The following is a 20,285-nucleotide window of genomic DNA, read 5'->3' on the forward strand; positions in this document are numbered from 1 at the left end:
TTAGCGGGGGAGTTGTCTGCTGCTCCCGCTGCTTAGGGGCGACGACGCTGACGAGGAGGTGTGTGCTTCTCCAGCTGCAAAGGCAACACGACGCCGGCAAGGGAAGCGCGCGATATCAGGAAGAGCCAGCTAGGTATCGTGCCTCTTCACGTGGACAACAGGGACACGGGACGCCATTTTTTTATTTTGTCGTGTGTTTTAATTATCCCGTGACATCACTTTTCCACGGTATCCCGTGGGCTAGCTGCCCTCTTATGCTTTACTCCTTCCGTTTCAAATTCTAGGTGGAGTAGTAGTACTTAGTCCAAAGAAACGAACATAACTGTTTGACCACTGGGCACTTCTCAGCTCGACGTGATGGGACTAGTTCATCAAGGACTCGAACTCGTTATATCCACAGTTAAATCTGCGGGACTTGCACGGAATTGACTGTGCCTTCGGGTCAATAATCTTGATCGCCTACAGTGTAATCCGACAATATCTATCCTATACTATTGTTCAGGTTGGAAAAGCAGCAGCAGCCGCTAGCTTGGTGTGTCAAGGCGGCTGTCAACAGGCAAGCTCGAGCGAGCTCGCCTGTCTAGGCTTGAGCTCGATACAAGCTCGAGCCGAGTCTATAAAATGTTCGACCTTTCAAACAAGCTTGGTTCAAGCTCATCAATTAGAACAATATATATTTTAAAGGATAATCTTTTTAAAAATAATTAATTTATGATCTATCGTAGAAGAGGAAAAAGAATAAAATAAATATATGATGCCAATACAAGGTATATAAATAACATATTTGATCTATAAATTTATTAAATAACAATAAAAAAATCTAGAAGCTAAAGCTCGGCTCGATAAAGCTCGTGAACTTTAAGACAGGCTTTAGCTCAGTTCGTTAGGAGCTTGAGCCGAGCTCGAATTGAGCTTAGGACGAGTCAAGCTCGAGCAGCTCATAAGCTTTGAGCTTTTTTTTTTTTTTTTTTTTTTTGACAGTCCTACGTCAATCCCGTGCCATGATTCCCATGAACAGCGCCAGGTACCCGACGAGCCAAATCACAAGCGCCAGGAACAGGCGCGGCAATGACGACACCGGCTCGGCGTACGCGCCAATGATGGCCGTCGCTCCAAGCAGCATGAACTGGAACGCGTAGACCCGCTGCATCGGCGGCCTGCGGCGGGCGCGTTCCGTCCTTGGTCCTGGCGCCTCCTTGGCGACACCGCCCGCGTCGTTCGGAGCCATGGGATTAGGACGGATCAATGCACCACGAGTCCACGACGGCCGACGCCGCCGTGGGATGTGTGAGTAATCTGAGTGAGCGCCGCGAGACGAGGTGTTTTCTTTCCGAATATGGCTTCTGTTCTGGGCACGAACTCTGATTACCTTATTTATATCTGTCGGCCGGTATGGCAGTTCGGGTGTGTGTGCCCGTACATTTCGTGCGATGGATATTGGCTGCTGTTTGTCTGCATCCTAGCCCTTGGGCACCTGCACCTGCAGCTTCGGCGCAGCTTCCTTCGCGGGATCACGGCGTCCGCCCGTTGCTTTCACGAGCGAACAGGTGACAGTGACCTGACCTGGCTGGCTTCAATCCGAGGTGTCTCCACGTCTGTACATGCACACATGGCGCATGAGCATTCGTCACCTGCTCATGATTTCTCGCGGCAAAAGACATGGGGGTGGCTTCAGTCAAGATGCAGGGTCATTAGATCAGGTCGTGACCGGCTAATCATTCTGAAACTTGTTACCATTAGTCGGTGGCGCCGAAATTTCCCTGTAATCTCGTTCATTTCTCGTTCGCTGGTTTCGGCCTAACAAGACAAACCAGCGGTTGGTGGAGCCCAAGGGTTTGGGAATTCTGCTGTACGTCACTCGAGAACAAATATTCATTGCCGACCCATTTAAACGACTCAAATTTGAGTATTCTTACAGATTAGACAGAAACAAATAAAGATAGTGTTATTTTTTGTCTGCCTGTTCCTATTCTAGAACTTTGACCCTTGTATGAATAGCCGTACTTTATTTAGTTTTATCATAAGAAAACAAAATGCTACCAGCCCATCAATTAAAATATATGTTTGGCTTCTTTGGAGCGAAGGAAAAGTAGAGGAATTTTGGAGGACTAAAATTCAACAGAAAAATTTCCCACATGGTCCTTTGGAGAATTGGAGTAAATGAATGGCTTCTCCGAAATCATTTGATTATTTCATATGAATTTTGGAGAAAAACTCTTTGAATTATAGAAATGAAAAAAAATGGAGGAATAGGAAAAATACTTGATTCAGATAATAATACAAGTATAAAACATAGGATTGCAAAACATAGAATGATCATTTGATTGGACCATATAGATTTGAGAAAAGATAAAGATACAAAGGAAACTTTCCATGAGATTCTACCTCATGTTAATTTTCGTCCAGAACTTGCATGGAATGAGACATTCCATAGGAATTTCATAGAATTCTATAGAAATTAAATCCTTCAAAATTGATATGATTTTCCTTTGAATTAAGGGGGCCTAAGTCCACTTGCTTTTCTATAATGTTACCAGACAACACTTTTTGCAAAAACCTCGTGGATTTAGTCCCTTTGAGTTCCTCTGAATTTAGGATTATGGCACGGCATCCTAATCCTGAGATTTTCATGCATCCCAGGGTTTACATTACCGGTTGACCACTAAATTTCGAGCCTCATCGGTATCACGGTTTTCGATAAATTTCAATCGGTTATCGATAAATTTCGACTGAATTTTGACCAAATCTACTGTTTAACCTTTGAAATTTCAATCGAAACTTAATTCCGAGTCATGTCGAAACGTCGAAATATCATGGAATTTGACTTGTTTTTGTCGAAAATGTGAACCCTATTCTCAAGTTCTCAACCAATCTGGAATCGGCCCAACCCACCTAAAACAATCCCTCTCCGAGTTGGGCCAAAAGTTAGCAAACCCATCTGTAGAGCACGGCGCCCCTTTCTTCCCCAGGGATCACCCCCTCCATCCGGCGGCCGGGCGACGGTGCGAGAGAGTAGAGAGAGAGACCCGAGCGAGAGTCCGACACGGGGCCAGCAAGCGCTGGGATAATGGCGACGGCGGAGAAAAAGAGGCCTCGGAGCAGCAGCGGCGGCGGCGGCGGCGGCGGCGTGGAGAAGAGGCCGAGCAGGAAGCAGGTCTTTATATTTCTCTCCTCTCCTCTTGTTGATGGGGCCAGTATCGATAGCTCGTTCGTTTCACCCTACCCGTAGTCGATTACTCATGGCTGATACGATTTGTTTTATATTCCGCGAAACCGAATAGCTGATAAGATTTTGTGTATTTTTTTAGTAGATGGTGTTTGGCACTTGGTTATGCCAGAGTTCAATTAGCGCGCACTTCAAACCCTACAAGTGTGTCGAATTCCTTTATTTTCATAAACTGCGAAAGCTGCAGTGTCAACTTTATTAGACCCATGTGTTCTTCTGTTGAATACGTATGTTGCAACCTCTAGATTTTTGTCAAAAGTTCTTTTTTTAAACTTATTTGGTGGGTGGTTTGTCACTCCTGTCACCGAGGTAGCATTTGAGGAGTAATAGCGGAGATGTATCTAATATCAGGGTCTCATTCAGATAATCTTCTGCCTTTGCCTAGATATTGGGGAGAAAGAAGGCTGTTGAAGAACTTATCAGGAAAGCTGTAGCCGTGAAGGATCATCTAGCGCAATTTCCTGATTTTCATAAGTATCAGAGAAATGGTAACCTACATTGTCTGTTGGTGAACAAAATTCACTACCTTAGGACTAGTAATGTTCCATCATGATGTAGAAACTACTAATATTCCCAGCGAAAGGAAAAAAAACTCCTAATGTCAAATTTACCTCTATAATTCCAACACTAGGCCCTAACAAGTCCTATTCAGTACAATGCAATTTTCTTATATGTGTGTTGTGGGCATTATATCAATCTCACCTTTTTTATGCTTAGGTCTTTTGGTCTACTTGGAGTCTGGACATGGAAATCAACTTCCATTATCAACAAGGAAGTACATCCAAAATCTTCTCAAGGTCACATATATTCCTCTTTCATTTTGCTCTTAGTGCTGCTGGATATTTTGCATATCTTCCTTTTACAGTTTCCCCATAAATATTGAATGTAATGCTAGAAAGCAATAATATAGGTTAACATGGAGGGACAATATGGGCCAGAATGGCCTTCAGAAGAGAAAATTAAGCGCCGGGAAATGGTTGCCCCAGAAGCACGATATATCTTTGTCCGGCAATCTTCAAATGCCATTACCACCCAAAATATTATGAAGCAAGATTCCGGGCTAGAATTTACACATGAAGCATGTAATGAAGATCGCTTGATTGGTTTTGTACACTACAGATTTGTTTTGGAAGAAGATGTTCCTGTTGTTTATGTCTATGAGTTACAGATGGTGCCTTCTGCACAGGGGAAGGGGCTGGGAAAATTTCTAATGGAATTGATTGAACTTATAGCTTGTAAGGTAATGTGACTTGTTTAACAATTACTGATGATTTACTAAAATGACCTGCTCAATTTTGTGTGTACATATTTCCAGAAATATTATGCGTACTTATATTCTGCTATGATACCTGTTATTCCTTCATCTGTCTTATCATGTACATTTTTTAGCATAAAATTGCTATCTGAAATCTCAGCATGAAGGATCAGCTGATTTTGATGGCGTGTACATGCAGAGCCAAATGGGAGCAGTGATGCTAACTGTTCAGAAAGCTAACAACCTTGCTATGGCTTTCTACAAGAAGTTGAGGTGAAGTGCTAGGCTTGAATATTTCCTCCACAGTTTATTTATGCTAAATTTATACCTTATCGTTGGTTTGTTAATATTGCGGTGACTGCTGGTTGAAACATTTCAATGTAACTCTTATCCTGCAGATATGTAATATCCAGTACTTCGCCATCACGAGTAGATCCACTGGTATTGTTTTGCCTATAAACTATAGTTTTTATTGATTAAGATGTTCATATCGTGATCCTTCCAGTGTCTACAGATTGGGCTTGAAAAAAACTATGAGATTTTGTGCAAGGCATGTGAATCTGAAGCTAAGTCCAAATTAGAGGTATGCAGCATGTTGTTCAGTGTTGCATAAATTTACTGCTACCTTCTTGCAACTTCTAAGATGGTTGAGTCTGATGAATAGAAAAAATATTCGCCAGACAGGCATATTAATCATTCACTAAATTCTTTATGAGTTGGCTGTGTTGATCCTTTTTCTTAGTAACAAATCTTCTTTGTTTAGTATTGGCTATATGCCAATTACTCACTAATGCATAATGTGGTGAATTTGCATTAATATGATGTAAAAGAAGTCCTTGATATGTATTTTTGTTAATATTTGCAGGAAGGCAACTGAAAACTCCCTGCGCAATGACCAATCTTGTTAAAATGTGATGTGATGATGGATGTTGTTCTCCACTACAGTTTTGACACCTTACAGGGTACAGCACTACAGCTCATGCTTGAGCGGCCGCATATCGTCAGGACACCATGTTATCGCAATGCATTCAGATGTATTGCACATTTGCACTGTTCTTGTCTGAATGAAGCTGATCCTGCTAATCCATCCTGGGAAACAAACACGATTGGCTGGCCCATATTCTTTCCTTGCAAAACGCAAATGTACATCTGCACGATGGAGAGCATATGAAGGTTGCATGTCGTAGGCTTGAGACGACAGTTATGCAACTTTTTGTAAACTATGGATGGAGATTCACAAATAGACTTGAATAAATGTGTACTCCTTATCTTGGTTTGGTCTTTTATTTTGTTGGTGTGTTTAATTTCATTTTGAACTGCACTCTTTGTTAGAGTGATACTTTGTAATAATTGGCTGTAGCTCTGATGAGCAAAGGCCGGAATGTTTCATTCCATTATCTAAAAAAAACATCTGCACGTTTCTCAATTTTACTTGGAGGAAACATGCTGTTGCTGTATGGTCGTCAATATTACTTCAGGTAGGATGGCAGATGGCAAATTCGCAGGCACGCATAGATACGACCCCGAGAGCTCAAGCCGCTCAAGGCGCGTTGTCGCGCTTCTTCCGCGGGGCTCTCTTCCCCCTTGTGACGATGATCGCGTCGCCGCTCCAGGTCTCCACCTCCTCCTCCGGCTCCGGCTGCGGCTCCTCCTCTTTTGCACATCCGCGCCTGAGCAGGAGACGCTTGCGCGGCGGCAGGTGGTGCTCGTCCCCGACGCCGGCGTCGGCGCGGTGCTCCGTGCGGCGCAGCCCGCAGCTCGCGCATATGCGCCGCCTCATCTTGATGGGATACTTGCGCTGTTTCTCCGTGAACGCGCCGTCCTCCTCGCCACCGGCGAACGTCGTGCACACAGGGGTCAAAGGAAGCGAGAGCGACCTGTTGCTCGTGCTCAACATCGTCCCGCTCCACTGTAGATTAATCTAAGTTCGATGTGGATCGTATTGCCTCTCGATCCATGTTTTTGTAGGTCTAAAAGAGCTCGGGTTTTTCTGGGATGAAGAATGCTTGAGCATGCATGGGGCGGCACAGCACCATGGGAACCGTCTTATGATTGTTGCGTGTGAATCAAAGCATGAGTTTGCCCTGTGTGCGGGCGTTTTGCTTTCGTTTCCTGACGATGAAGACAAACCATATGTCTCGGTTCCTCGTGCGAGAAACGAGAGCCACATCGTTCGGGTTCTCCGGTTGCTGCCCATTGGTGCCGTGCGTCCGTGCGTGCGCCTTTCGTGTTTTTAACATCTCGCAATGGACAGTGCCAGAACGCAGCAACAGAAAGTAAGCGTGGGACGAGGATCAAGTTAAACCAGACGTTAAAACCGTCGTCCGAGCCACCTTTAAATCTTGCTTATACTAGTTTTAAAAGTTGAGTAACGCATGCTTATACTTATTTTAAAAGTTGAGCAATATCTAGTACTTCCTCCGCCCCAAAAAAAGCCAACCTAAAAGGTTGGTTTTTTTTTAGATAGAGGGAGTACCGATTAAGGAAACGATTTAAACCCAACCTCAACCGAAAACCATCATCCGAACCGTCTTGAGATATTGTTTTCACTGATTTTAGGAGTTGAGGGACGCGTCATACAGTCATATCTGATACTCCCTCCGTCCCATAATATAACAACCTAGGACCGGATAAAATATTTCATAGTACAATGAATCTAGACATAAGGCCTGTCCAGATTCGTTGTACTATGAAATGTCACATCCTATACTAGATTGCTATATTATGGGACGGAGGGAGTAGAGGTTTAGGGCCTGTTTATTTTGATGCCATTTTCAACCTTACCAAATTTTGATAAAGTTGCCAAAAATATGGCTACGTTTAGTTTCCTGCTAAATTTTGGTAACTATATAAGAAATCCTGCCAAAATTTTGGCAAGTTACCAAAATTTTGGCATAGTTGCCAAGGTAAAGTTTTTTTAGCATCAAAGTGAATAGGCCCTTAGACATGAATTTTAGATTTGGCGACAAATTAAGGGATCTGAAGTGAACTTATGCCCCCAATTATCTGTCGATCTCTCACACTCATGGAGGCCCAATAAACTTATGGGCTGAATTTAGTTAGCCCAACAAGCCAGAGTCCATTATCACCGTGGGCCCGACCTCGTCAGTAGCCAGAAGCCCGGTGAACCTTCCCTCTCTTCGTCCCCCTCGGCTCTCTCTCCTCCCCCTCGGCTCGCAACCGCCATGGAGCCATCGCCGGAGATTCCGCCGCCGCCACCCGCCTTCGCCGCCGGCGGAGAAGGCGATCCGCATGCTCACACCACAGCCGCCGCCCGCTCCTCCTCCTCCTCCTCTCTATTTCCTCTCTTCCCCCTCTCGGCGCCCGAGGAATCCTCCGCCCCCGCGGCGGGGTCCCAGTGGCTCTCAAACCCTAGCTTCTCCTTCGACGCCTCCTCCCTCAACATCCCCGCCACTGCCTCCTCATCCGTACCGCCGCCGCTAAGCGCCTCGTCGGACGAAGAGGAGGCGCCACGGCCCGCACCTGCTAAGTATGACCTGCTGCCCTACTCGCCGTCGCCTCCGGCCTCCGACGAGGAGAGGAGGGACAGACGGAAGGATAGGAAGAGGAGGAAGCGGAGGCGGGAGAAGGAGCGGTACAATAGCGCGGAAGCCTCGCGAAAGCCGGGGGTTCGCGCTTGGGCTGGGTCGGAGACGAAGTTGGCTAAGGATTACTACTTCGACGCCAAGGGCGACCAGGATAACTTGGCGTTTGGATCGATATACAGGTCAGGTTTTTGCATATGAAATGTGTAGCAAAGCTGAACTTGCATTGTCATCTGAAGTTAATAATCAGGCATACGCACTGGGTTTGTTCCATTTTTGCGGTATCAGGTTCCATTTGAAAACCATGGGCGTTTATGTTAATTGCGCAATTCCATGAAGGTGTGCTAGACTAGCTACTAAAGTGGCATGTTAGATGTTGTGCAGGCTTGCTTCTGTTTAGGGCATCATCAGAATTCTCAGTATCAAGTTTGTTTTCCTAGATTCATAGCTACTTGTTTAAACATATTTGTTGTGATCTCTGAGGGAAATAAATAAAAGCCTCTGGGCTAATTGAGTTGCAAGAAACTGTTAGGCAAATTTACTGAACTCGAAGCTCATTAATGTTTAGTCCCCTTTGAAGTTAAGTGGGCTGATTTGATTTCGTCTTGAGAAAAGCGAGATCTGATTTAAATAGAATGAATCAGCTTACATCATGCTTCGGCCAGAATATTAATGCTTAGTGTGATTTTGTGACTTTCCATTTTTTTTTCCTTGGTTCATGAGTTGATTCTTTATTTTTCTGCTTTCTTCATTTTTGTTTAGTTTGACTGTAGATGTATTTTTCATTTTACTGAAATTTGACACACAAGAAAATTATGCAGAATGGATATTGCACGCTACAAGTCTCAAAACATGCCAGAGGCACGTGGTCTAAAACGGCTTTTGTTTCATAACTTGGGTGTCTCGGTACATATGGGTCATGAGTCAGATTTAGATGGACTGGATAGCAAAGCAAGAGCTGGAGGTCGCTACTACTCGGCGAAATATGCAGTTGTAGAAAGAAATAAGGGTTTCAAACACCTAAAAGTATTGAAAAAGGATAACTCTGCAATTCTCCCAGAAGATTTTATCCCCCTAGGGATACCATCTCTTCCTGAAAATAACACTACTGGGGAACAGGAACTTGAAGAATCTTGGGAAGATGAAATACTTCGGAGGACACGAGAATTCAACAAGATGTCTCGGGAGTTCCCTCACAATGAGAAAATTTGGTTGGACTTTGCCCGATTCCAGGTATTACCAATTTGTCTGATGTTATAATATTTCTATTGTGAAACAGTGCATAGTGTGATCCACATTGTTGTTACTTTTATGGGATATCATTAGTAGTTACATAGAGAGTTCTAAGATATCAACCTTATTAATATAATGTTTCTTCATTCAACCTTTTCCTTGTCCGCTCTTTATAAATCCACTGAAGAAATTTTCTCTGCTACTTTTTACAGGATAAAGTTGCCAGTACTCAACCTCAGAAAGCAGCCCGTTTGCAAACAACTGAAAGAAAAATTAGTATATTGGAAAAAGCTGTAGAGCTTAATCCAGATAATGAAGAATTATTGCTTTGTCTTCTGAAGGCATATGGTGAGAGGGATAGCACCCAGAATCTCCTGGATAAATGGGAGCAGATACTCATGAAACACCCGGATAGTTGTAAGTTATGGAAACAGTATCTACTTCTGTGTCAAGGGGAATTCTCCAGATTCAAAGTATCTGACCTACGGAAGTCTTACGCTTATGCAGCACAGGCTTTATCTGCAGCTTGTACTAAGCTATGTAGGCAGGTTCAACTTCAGTGTTTCTTTGTATATAGTTCAGCTTATCTGCTCCCCCTCCCCTTTTTCTATCCCTCTCTCGGCATGTATGCACTGTTAGCGAGTTAAAATTTTCTGATGTTTATTCTTTCTTTCTTTTTTTCACAGGATACACAATATGATCGTCTCGAACCTAAGTATTCTTCCTTAATTCATCTTGAACTCGGTCTAGTGGATATATTTGTGAATTTGTGTCGGTTCGAATGGCATACTGGACATCGGGAATTAGCAACTGCACTATTTCAGGCTCAAATAGAATTTAGTTTATTCTCCCCTCCCCTTCATCTGACCACAAGCAGTAAGCAAAGACTCTTTGAGCACTTCTGGAACAATGGTGGTGCTAGAATCGGAGAAGATGGGGCTCTTGGATGGTCCAGATGGTTGGCAAAAGATGAGGAGAGTAGACAAAATATAGATATACAAGAAAATACCCAAGAAACTGAAAGGGGTGGTTGGAGTGGTTGGTTTGATCCTTCTCTAAGGACTAATAGTGAAACAAGCAAAGTGGAACCATCGACATCTGATGGAAATGATGCAGAAAATCCAGATGATGAGGACCCATCTGCACAAGAAGATGTTGAATCTTTGCTGAAAAAGCTTGGGATTGATGGAGATGCTGATTACAATAGTGAAGTTAAAGATCCAAAAACGTGGAATAGATGGTCATTTATGGAGTTATCAAGGGATAATGAACAATGGATGCCTCTTCATGAAAAACTTGGTACGTTATTTTCTCCTTGTGTTTGTAGATTGACAAATCACATTGTTTTTTTAGCTAACCCAGTACTTACACTGGATGCCATTTTCATGGACAGGATCACTTTATTCTGATGATGCTCCAACTGGAGAAGACAATGATCAGCTTTCCAGAGTAATTTTGTTTGAGGATATAACTGAGTTCCTGTTCTCTCTATCTTCTGAAGAGGCTCGCTTTTCTTTGATATGCCAATTCATTGATTTCTATGGTGGAAAAATTTCTAGATGGTAATTTCATCTACTTCTTTTCAGATAAGCTGTTGTCATTCGCGCAAAGTCTACTAGCACTTGTACAATAAAAATGGCATTTCGACCTCAGTGAAACAGCAAATATTATTGCTCATTTTTTAAAGATGTGAACATATTCCTTAAGATCATCACTATATGGGCCTTTGAAAGAACATACTAATGATAGCTGTAACTGTATAATGAGGTGTATGATTCAACATGGCAAGTGCATCTTAATTTTAGACTTGTGCTGATCATGTTGATAGTTTTACTTGAATCCAGAAATTAAGGAAAATAGATGGTAATGGTATTACTGCCCAGGAGTTTATAGTCCTTGCAAGCAAACATTTGGACATGTAGGATGAAAACAGAGACGATGGCAGTGAGATGTGAAATGTGTTATATCAGCCTTGTCCTCATTTTATGTGCCTTAAAAATCTGTATTAATTATGAGCAGTTCATTGGGTTGCACTATGAATAAGTTGTTACTTTTCACAATTTGTTTCTTGCCATTTTCATATTGTCGTGTACCAATGAGTTAACTACAGGATATTCTTACATTCCAGGACATCCACCAACAGTTCAAGTTGGATTGATAGGATTTTGAGCCTAGAGATGATTACAGATGACATTCAGGAAGATCTTAGTACGGTGTCTAACCTTATAGACAAGAACCAAACTTCAGTTCATAATAAAATGGTGTCATTGTTAGGAACTATGCATGAATTTTCTCAAAGGCCTGGCACTGCGAAATTTCTGAAAAATGCAATATTGCTTTTCCTTGATGTATTCCCTCGTAATCATATCCTGGAGGAAGCTGTTCTTGTTACCCCCCAAATTCATACAGCTCAAGAAAAATCTCTGGCTACTCCAGCCACCGCATCCCGGGCTTTGGCCAAAAATCTATTGAAGAAAGACAGACAGGTATGCCTTGTTCCGTATTTTTGGCATCACTTGGCTGAGTAGCATAACAGGTGAAAACTAGGTCGTTAGTTGTGCAATGAGCACACAGAAACCGGTAGTTTTTTCATGTGTTTTAAGCTAGCTAGTTGTGCATTTTATGTTTTCTTGAATACGTGCATTGTATTTAATCTGCGTCTCTTGGTAGACTGGATGCATCATGCAGTTTGGGAACCAAAATCAAACTGAGTTCTTCAGAGATTGAGACATGTCTCTTCAATTCAATAACATCCATTTCATTTAACTAGCTCAAAGTATTTCAACGTTCATCTTATTTTGGATCTTGCTTTTCCAACAGTTCCATGTGTGCATTTTTTTAATATTTATATACCTGCACTACATGTATCAGTAAATATTCTTAACAGTGATACTTGGAGCACGACGCTCTTTTCTTTTGAAATAAGAAAAAAAAACTGAACCATGTCACCTTTTTCGGGTAGGACCTTTTGCTTTGTGGAATATATGGACGAATTGAGGCTATGAATGGGGACTTTGTCAAAGCAAGGCATATATTCGACTTGGCACTATCAACTTCTCAAGGAGCTTCAGAGGTAAAACCATAAAGTAAATGAATCAGTATGTTCAGATCCAAAAATACAATCAATGTTGTCATTATGTCTTTGTAATGTGCCAATGCTGCTAGAAATATAGATCAGTATGTCAAATGGGTCTCACTCACTACCTCCCTTCCAAATTCCAATATAGATGTAGTTCTGTATATTGCAATGGTTCTCTGACACACACTGCTAGCAATTATACCCTTCTTTTACATTATACATTGATAAGCATTATAAAATGTACTGCCTGGAATTAGTTACTGTGAGAAACAATAACATGATATCTATTAGTGCTTAAGGTTTGAAAAGTTTTTTTTGAAAGTGTTGAAAGTTTGACTGCGCACCTCCTATGGCAAGTAGGGAACCTCTATTTTGGAATAGAGGTACTCACTCGTTTTCACAATATTATTTTCAATTCCACCATGGACACAAACCAATGGTCACCAACTTAGATCACATGCTATAACTACTCAACCTATTCGCAATATTATGTTAGGGGTAGCTACATTGTGACACTTGGTTTTCTCAATAGACAATCATTTTGATGTGGCCTGTTGCAAGAAAATTGGCTAACATATTTTTGCCATTCAGGTTTCTCACATTGTTCTAGCAGCAATCTCGTGGTTGAGTTAGAATAGGTTTCAAGCAACTTTATGAAAGCATATACTACGTAGTTAATTGTCTTGAGCAGTTTATGTTATTGGAAAGGAAACACCACATCGGTACTTGGTCAGCTATGTCAAACATAGTTTTATTGATTTCAGGGCTCTATTCCCAGCACAACAATGTGCCTTATATAGTCTTCTATTCTAGCACATTTATTTATGCTCGCTTCTGCTTTCGTTGGGCAGGATCTCAGGAAGAAGGTTCCTATTCTTTATTTTTGGTATGCTGAGATGGAGCTAGCAATATATGCTTCAAGAAACAATTCTGACTCTGTGGATCGTGCAATCCACATTCTGTCCTGCTTAGGGGACAAGGCGAAGTATGCTTCTTTTGATGGGTCTATATCACGACCTCAGGTGTTAAAGGCTCGTCAAGGATTTAAAGAGCAGATTAGAAGCTTGCGATCTTCATTTGCAAGTGATGGTATGAAAGAAGAGTCTGTTGCTCTAATCTGCTCAGCATCTTTGTTTGAGAGTATGACATCTGGTTTTGCTTCTGGTCTTGAAGTTATAGAAGAGACCTTTTATATGACACCTTCAGGTATTTCATCCTTCAGCACCTTTTTCTTGATAATCTGAATGATAATTACTCATGCCTTTACTTTTAGCTCATGTGTATGTTTATTTATCTATAAGCGGGGCGAGTTGACTTTTGTACAAATTGTAGCCATTGTTTGTCCTCCCATACTTTTTTCTCAAGTACTAGTGATAGTCTGATAGATACTGATGATAAAAGCAACCACATGCTAAGCCATTACATTTTCTGTTCCTTTAATTGTTATATATTGGCTATCTACCATCTGCTAACTATTGAATTATAACCTGTCTTTAGGGCTCTGTTAGACGTATTTTTTAGTTTGACATTTGAAATTGTTTTCATGTATCTTGCTAAACTCTTAGATATTTTACAATCTTCAATAAACATACCTATTTTCTGACTGGAAGTGACAAGCTCCTTTCTAGTACTCCCAAGGCTGCTCAGGTGTCAACTACAGCTTTTGATACCAAGATTTTGCATGAAGTATCAAGCTTATTTGGATCACAAGTCTCCACCCATAGTCCAAATTAACTAGCATTTCACTGTAGATCTTACATTTATTTTATTTCTGCAGTGCTTGATAGTTCATGATTTTATTTATCCTTTTCATTTACTTTGCTTTTCTATGTCTGTAAATATGTATTATTATTCTCATCTGTCAAATTCGCAATCTATTAAGCATACTCTTATCATGATTTTTCAGAGAACAACCATAGCTTAGAATTCGAAGAATTGTGGATGCACTACATCAAGCAGCTTCAGAAAAATCTTAATCAGTTGAGTCTCTCAAGGGTTTGGCCAAAAATATCGCAAGGAATACAAACATATCCGTACAACCCAAAATCATATGCAGCCATGTTAACTCTAGGTTGCCTTTACAGTGTTTCCAATAATCTACGTCTCACACTCGACAAATTTAATCAAAGGTAAGTTCTCTTCCCTACAAAATCCATAACGCACTGCTTTTATTACATGCTATGGTGTTCTTCTCTGACAAAAATATGGAATATATTGTGTAATAAGGTAGAAATGTAATTGATCCTGCTAATGATTCTCTTGGTCTCCTTTAGCAATACATTTTTTTGTGATGCTTTTCACAGTATATAGAGATACATTTGTAACCTGCGAACTTCCTGACACAGTAAACAGTATATATCAAGTATTTTTTTTTCCTTTAAGTAGCCAGTTTGGGTGCATGCACTCTTCTAAAAATATCTTCTGAAGTGCGAATGGTGTTGCATTGCATATTTACTGCTCTTTGTCTTTTGATTTTATCAGGGATCCTTCCATAATTGGCTTGCTCTTTGCTTTGTCCTTTGAATTGTGCAAAGCTGGATCAGACAATAGAATACACAATCTGTTTGAGAGAGCTCTGACTGATGATAAGTTACAGAAATCCGTTCTGTTGTGGCGCTGTTATCTAGCTTATGAGGCAGAGATAGCTTGCAATGCTTCTGCAGCTCGGCGTGTGTTCTTCAGAGCTATACATGCCTGTCCATGGTATGGTACTGAAATATGTTGTCGCAATTTGATGTTTCTCTGGTTATACTTACATGATTGCTTATTCTATCATCCATCTATATCCAGCTATTTTTATGTAGCCAATTTGGAACAAAGATCATTTATATGTTTTTTGTTACATTTGTATCTTATACTTACACTATATTACTAGAGTACAGAAGAGATCTCATCAGAGGATAATGGGCACCTGAACTTTGTTGTGCTATTGCCCTTACAGATAGCTAAATGTACAATAGAGTATAAAGTTTAAATAACCACACTTTTTTGGAAGAAAGTGCTTTGACAGTAAATTGGTGTTCTTGCAAATATGGTTGCTCTATGAACTTGTTACTTGGAACTCGGAACTTGTAGCTTCTGCCTTTTCTTTTTTATTTTTTTATCAAAAAGTTCCATCTTTAATTGTGGGTTTGGGAAACACAAGTTCTATTTTCATGTTATTTTAGCTGCTATTGTTTTCTAATATTAAACATTTAAACTGTAACTTGAGTGATGGCCAAACTAATGACAATTGGAACTTGGCACTCATAACAAGACATCCCACTTTGCAGGTCTAAACGATTATGGCTTGATGGATTTGAAAAACTGAGTTCAATTTTGACACTGAAAGAGTTGTCAGATCTCCAAGAAGTAATGCGTGACAAGGAATTGCACATTCGAACTGACATTTATGAGATACTCCTGCAAGATGAAACAGATACGTGATGCAGCTATCCCTGTTTTTGTCCATAATTCGAGATCTCCATATTATCTCAAGGTTCCATCTTGCAACTGAAGATCGGTTGCATGTGATCTTTTAACTCATAATTGTTGGACTCTCAAGATCGGTTGCTCAGGAACCTTTATGTCGCATGGAATGTGATCTGGACACGATGTACATCCAAAGCATCTTTAGATTGGCAATCTCGTGACATATTAATGTGATTTATTTTCTGTTCCTGGAGACATATGTTCGGCTTGTGTCTGGTCACTCCAATCCTTGTATTTGGTTGGCTCATGCTTCTTGGAAGGGCACAACTGCAGGAAGAGGTCAATATGAAGTAATGATGGAGGAAAGCATAGAGCGGCAGCATAAAGTTGAAATTGTCTTGCCAAAATGGAACATCAAAAGCTGGCAGAGAATCGAGTTGATAAATAAAAAATTACTGCGTCTTCAGGCAAGTGATGCTGTATTTTACAGCAAATATGTTTTTTTAGTTTCTTCGTCATTTTCTTACTGCACTTGCTCATGGTACTCCTTGTGAAAGCAGGTTGGGGGTATTTATGCAGTACCCTAGCGTCAATCAAAAGCCTGGAGTATGTCTTCATTTGTCATCTTTCTGCGATTAAACGATGCTTGTCCTTTTTAAAACGGAAAGAAGGAAAGCTTAGTTCTGAACATAATATACTAATATTGTGGTATATATGTGTACAATGCTTGAAGTGACACATTTTTTTTTGAAAAAAAAAAGAAACTACCGTAAAAGTATGACTCAGTAATTACAAAAGAGGGTTGCTAGATGAGGGGTGCATACTACCTCTTGTTAGCTGAGTCTGCTGCAGCAAATGATGTTAGTAGGTATAGTTGTATACCGTGTTCTCGTAGGATACTGTTTACTCTTTATTTGTTATGCTCCGCTCCTGTGATGCCTGCGTCCTATACTCCTAGCCAAACGCCCACGCGATACGGCGATGGTGGAGAGAGGCCGATAGGCTATAGCGCTTTCGAGTATTCTTGTATTCGACGGTCCATTTGCAGTTACACGTAGCAGGTTTATTGATTGTTATGCGCTGATACTCGCTAGTTCATTGCCGATCTTCCTCATGAGAATCCGGGATAAGGGACTTCCTACGCAGGCACCTAAAGGCTGTGCCAATATACATCTTGGTTTATGCTTGGCATGATAAGAGGGTTGAATTGAATACAGTACTGAGGCCCCGACAAGGTAACGATACAATGCAGTCTTCCATATGTACCATACCTTGATGCATCCTGGTGAATTTGAACCCTCCTCACCCACAGGATGTGGCTATGTATTTACAAGGGTGGGTAAACTAACTCCCCAATTATTATCCTAACTTCCTGACCAAGACATTTGTCCGTTCAGTTCTCCATATAATTGGTTCCTTCACTTCACCCTCTCGTTCTGATGATGGTTATGGTGCCCTTTCCTGCCGTCCTGATCCTTGTCAGGCTAACAACTGCTTTGCCGGACAGGCCTAGTCCATGAGCGTACACAGCAGGGCTGCACGCGAACTGGCCGACTGGGTGCCGGACCGGCCTGGCTGGCCGCTTCAGGATCCTCTGGTTGACGTCGTTCAGCGTCGCCGCGCCGCCGCCTTCTAACCCCAGCGGCTTGACAACTGCAAACGGGTACAGCACGCCCGTGTCCCTCTTCTCCTTCCCTGTGAATGAATGACCAAGAAATTTCTTTTACACTTCTATAAACATCAACAAATGCAATTCTTATTATTAAGGGGGGTTGAACAGTAACAACATGACTATTTACTTCGTCTGTCCCAAAATACTTGTCATTCTAGATAGTTTAGTAGGGACTAAGGTTTTAGAAAAAAGACTATAATACCCACATTAAATGGTATATATGGTTAGGAGTGGAGTAGTAGTTTAGGGGTAGAAAAGGAAGAAATTTGAATATAAAGGAATGGATGTAACAACTAGTACTTTGTAGTGATAAATATATTAGGACAAATTTTGAATCCTAGAAAGACAACTATTATGGGATAGATGTAGCATTTTACTTAAAAACCCTCTTCATTTATAGAAGCTATACTATGAAGGAGTAAATAACAACTGAGGGGGGCAATCAATAGATGCGGCCTGCCATGCATCCATGCATGCATATGAAACTGTTTAACAAGGCAAATACGTTCGAAACCACATCTGCAAGACTGCAAGCACTGATGCTCCCCGCCCCAATCCCTGCCACCGCCTCAGTTGCCACACATGCGCGGCGAGTGATAATTGCCCACCGGTCACCCACCCACCCCCACCCCACCTCACCTCACCTGTCAGCGACGAGGAGCGACGAGGCGACGACGCGGAGGCGGCACGAGAGGACGGCGATGGCTGCTGCTGCTGTTTGCCCACGAAGACGTGCTCCTCGCAGGAGTAATTGCCGCGGCGCCCTGGCCGCCCTGCCGCTGCCGCTGCGTGGTCCGCGCCTGCTGCACTAGTTGCCTTTTGCAGCTGCAGTTGCTGCGCAGCGCCTTGCCCGGTGGTGGTGCGAGAGGTGGCGGGCGAGGAGTTGTGGTTGTGGAGGATGGGATCAGCTGCCTCTCCTCCTCCTCCTCCCTGCGCCGCTGGCACCTGCACTGCTGATGTTGCTGCTGCTGCTGCTGCTGCGCTGATCGGGCCCCTCTGCTCCTGCTCCCAACCCGATGCGTTGTCCTCATCTCCTGCCCAATAAACAGGGTCCTAAGTTGTTTTAATGCAACTACTTTGACACTAAGATCAGATGTACTAAGTTCGCTGATAATTGACTGTGATGAGAAGCCGACAGCTATTTTGTCTCTAGCTGTTGTTGCTTAGCCTGAAGAAATTCAGCCATGCAGTGATGAGGAAGAACTCGATCGGAGATATGATTAATCTGGTGTTTAGATGTGGTAGTAAAAGCTGTCCGATTGAAAAGGACGTGTCGATATTCATAATCACCTGAGACAAAACTGCCGCTCTCCGGGATCATGATATTCAAATCATGCATGAGACCCCCCTCGCCGCCGCTGCTGCTGGAATCCCAGAAGCTCTGTGTGTGGCAAGAGCAAGCAACAAAACAACAGCAGCTACGAGTTAGCTAGAGCAAAAGGCGAGGAAGAAGACAATCAGGCACAGCTTGCTTTCTGCGAGGAGACACGACGACGCTGCACTGCTCTTTTGTACGTAAGTATATGTTACTGCATATATGCGACATTGCGACAATGGAGTTGTGCCTTTCCACTTTGCTGTGATCTCTGTTATGTTCTTAGCACTTTCGTTCTACTCGAGATTAATTACTACTGCTACTTGGAAGTTTTACAGGCAACAAAAAAGTTTCAGTGATCTCATGATCTTTCATCTTTTTTAAAAAAGCTCCAGTAATAAGTAACCACTACTAAAGAATGAATATATTGTCTAGGCGCCGAGCTAGCTACCCACTATAGCTACCTGAAAACGCAACAAGTTCTTGCATCAATGAATCTACGATGAACCATGCATCATATATCTTCGATGACGGGTACATTGTCCATGAATGTGTTGATGGCATTTACCTGAAGAAGGCAGTGCAGGTCCTCGTTCGCCGCCGCCGCCGCTGGCCGTCGAGGCGGCGCCGCCGCCTCCGCCATCCTCTGCCGCTTATTGCAACGGTCGCTCCAGTGCGCGACGGCGTCTTGCAGGTAGCCACTGGACGCCTCCGACGACGACGACTCCGGCGACTCCAAACCTACTACACACACCAACGAACCTAAGCTCAACGACACTATCTCACTAGTTCACTACACAAACATGCCCTAGCTAGCTAGCTTGCAAGCAAAAGAGGAAAGCAAGCGTATGCATGAGTCTACGTATATACTGTGTGTGAGGTGGTAGCTAGTAGCAGTGGGTGTATCTTACGCATGGCCGGAAGAAAGGCGCCATGAATGCCATCTTGGGCGGCGTCTCCTCCTCCTCCTCCAAGTGTGTGCAGCTGTAGCTGATCCCAATCCCAATCCAGCTGAGGAGGAGGAGGAGGAGGCAGCACGAAGTGGTCGTCGACGTAGTAGGAGTGGTAGTTGTCTAGGGCCATGGCCTTACTCTCCTTTGCCCTGTTACGTCCTTTCGTGTGTGTTTATGTGTGTGAGAGAGCTAGCTATTATGGCTGTGCAGCTGAATGCTGATGAGGCTGGGGCTTAAATAGGAGGCAACTTTCGTGGCAACAAAAGCTGTGTCGAATTGGGCGGATGGGAATGGACGGAATTGATCAATAGGAGGAGCCAGGCAGCCAGCAACCGGTCAATGGGAAAAGAACGAATAAACAAGAGCAAAAGAGCAAAGGGGAAAAAGTTGCGGTTGCTGGATGGATAGCTCCATGCATCTAGGCCTTTCTCGTGATTCGTTATGTTTGATTGCCCTCTCCCCCTTTCTATCATCATCGGAGAATGTTGCCAGCAGTGCATTCAATACATTGTGAAATTGATCAACAGTGTCCATCCATATACTCGCCGAGATACAAAAGATCTAAAATAGATAGATATGGATAGTACATTAGTACT

At 42.5% G+C, this 20,285-nt stretch overlaps 4 protein-coding genes across 8 annotated transcripts; 2 read left to right on the forward strand and 2 right to left on the reverse strand.

Annotated features, from left to right (window-relative positions):
* The first annotated feature begins 2,962 nt into the window (after window positions 1–2,962).
* LOC127761869 (uncharacterized) lies at window positions 2,963–5,924 on the forward strand. 4 transcript variants are annotated; one of them, XM_052286201.1, is made up of 8 exons: window positions 2,963–3,154; window positions 3,612–3,714; window positions 3,944–4,023; window positions 4,137–4,466; window positions 4,642–4,754; window positions 4,880–4,922; window positions 4,987–5,064; window positions 5,347–5,924. In XM_052286201.1, the coding sequence occupies exons 1-8, from the start codon at window positions 3,068–3,070 to the stop codon at window positions 5,356–5,358; spliced, it is 846 nt and encodes a 281-aa protein (XP_052142161.1). In that variant the 5' UTR covers window positions 2,963–3,067; the 3' UTR covers window positions 5,359–5,924. The 4 variants fall into 4 exon arrangements, with proteins under 4 accessions (XP_052142161.1, XP_052142163.1, XP_052142164.1 ...); XM_052286203.1 differs by having other exon boundaries at window positions 4,996–5,064; XM_052286204.1 differs by having other exon boundaries at window positions 4,681–4,754.
* Window positions 5,925–6,021: 97 nt separating this feature from the next.
* Window positions 6,022–6,378, reverse strand: LOC127761809 (uncharacterized). The gene has a single exon (XM_052286140.1). It carries the CDS (start codon window positions 6,376–6,378, stop codon window positions 6,022–6,024), a length of 357 nt encoding a protein of 118 aa, XP_052142100.1.
* Window positions 6,379–7,614: 1,236 nt separating this feature from the next.
* On the forward strand, window positions 7,615–16,216 carry LOC127762391 (uncharacterized). The gene is made up of 11 exons (XM_052286891.1): window positions 7,615–8,208; window positions 8,848–9,259; window positions 9,472–9,807; window positions 9,946–10,558; window positions 10,653–10,821; window positions 11,388–11,745; window positions 12,222–12,332; window positions 13,190–13,544; window positions 14,245–14,467; window positions 14,820–15,041; window positions 15,611–16,216. The coding sequence occupies exons 1-11, from the start codon at window positions 7,667–7,669 to the stop codon at window positions 15,762–15,764; spliced, it is 3,495 nt and encodes a 1,164-aa protein (XP_052142851.1). The 5' UTR covers window positions 7,615–7,666; the 3' UTR covers window positions 15,765–16,216.
* A 619-nt stretch (window positions 16,217–16,835) lies between these two features.
* Window positions 16,836–19,907, reverse strand: LOC127762392 (uncharacterized). Of its 2 annotated transcripts, none has more exons than XM_052286894.1 (5): window positions 19,648–19,907; window positions 19,305–19,477; window positions 18,712–18,802; window positions 18,066–18,455; window positions 16,836–17,444 (listed from the first exon to the last, which is right to left on the reverse strand). In XM_052286894.1, the coding sequence occupies exons 1-5, from the start codon at window positions 19,817–19,819 to the stop codon at window positions 17,173–17,175; spliced, it is 1,098 nt and encodes a 365-aa protein (XP_052142854.1). In that variant the 5' UTR covers window positions 19,820–19,907; the 3' UTR covers window positions 16,836–17,172. The 2 variants fall into 2 exon arrangements, with proteins under 2 accessions (XP_052142854.1, XP_052142853.1); XM_052286893.1 differs by having other exon boundaries at window positions 16,837–17,444; window positions 19,305–19,480; window positions 19,648–19,906.
* Between the last annotated feature and the right edge of the window lie 378 nt (window positions 19,908–20,285).

This window comes from Oryza glaberrima, chromosome 2 (genome assembly GCF_000147395.1).
Source record: "Oryza glaberrima chromosome 2, OglaRS2, whole genome shotgun sequence".
Lineage (NCBI taxonomy): Eukaryota > Viridiplantae > Streptophyta > Magnoliopsida > Poales > Poaceae > Oryza > Oryza glaberrima.

Bases quoted from the DNA above. Each gene is read 5' to 3' on its own strand.
- LOC127761869 (XM_052286201.1), top strand. From the start codon at position 3,068: ATGGCGACGGCGGAGAAAAAGAGGCCTCGGAGCAGCAGCGGCGGCGGC. The intron at 4,755-4,879 runs GTGAAGTGCTAG...CTTATCCTGCAG, and splicing joins GCTTTCTACAAGAAGTTGAG to ATATGTAATATCCAGTACTT. The intron at 4,923-4,986 runs GTATTGTTTTGC...TGATCCTTCCAG, and splicing joins CATCACGAGTAGATCCACTG to TGTCTACAGATTGGGCTTGA.
- LOC127761809 (XM_052286140.1), bottom strand. From the start codon at position 6,378: ATGTTGAGCACGAGCAACAGGTCGCTCTCGCTTCCTTTGACCCCTGTG.
- LOC127762391 (XM_052286891.1), top strand. From the start codon at position 7,667: ATGGAGCCATCGCCGGAGATTCCGCCGCCGCCACCCGCCTTCGCCGCC. The intron at 13,545-14,244 runs GTATTTCATCCT...ATGATTTTTCAG, and splicing joins CTTTTATATGACACCTTCAG to AGAACAACCATAGCTTAGAA. The intron at 14,468-14,819 runs GTAAGTTCTCTT...TGATTTTATCAG, and splicing joins CTCGACAAATTTAATCAAAG to GGATCCTTCCATAATTGGCT.
- LOC127762392 (XM_052286893.1), bottom strand. From the start codon at position 19,819: ATGGCCCTAGACAACTACCACTCCTACTACGTCGACGACCACTTCGTG. The intron at 18,456-18,711 runs GTGATTATGAAT...TTTATTGGGCAG, and splicing joins GAGCGGCAGTTTTGTCTCAG to GAGATGAGGACAACGCATCG. The intron at 17,445-18,065 runs GTGAGGTGAGGT...ATTCATTCACAG, and splicing joins TCGCTCCTCGTCGCTGACAG to GGAAGGAGAAGAGGGACACG.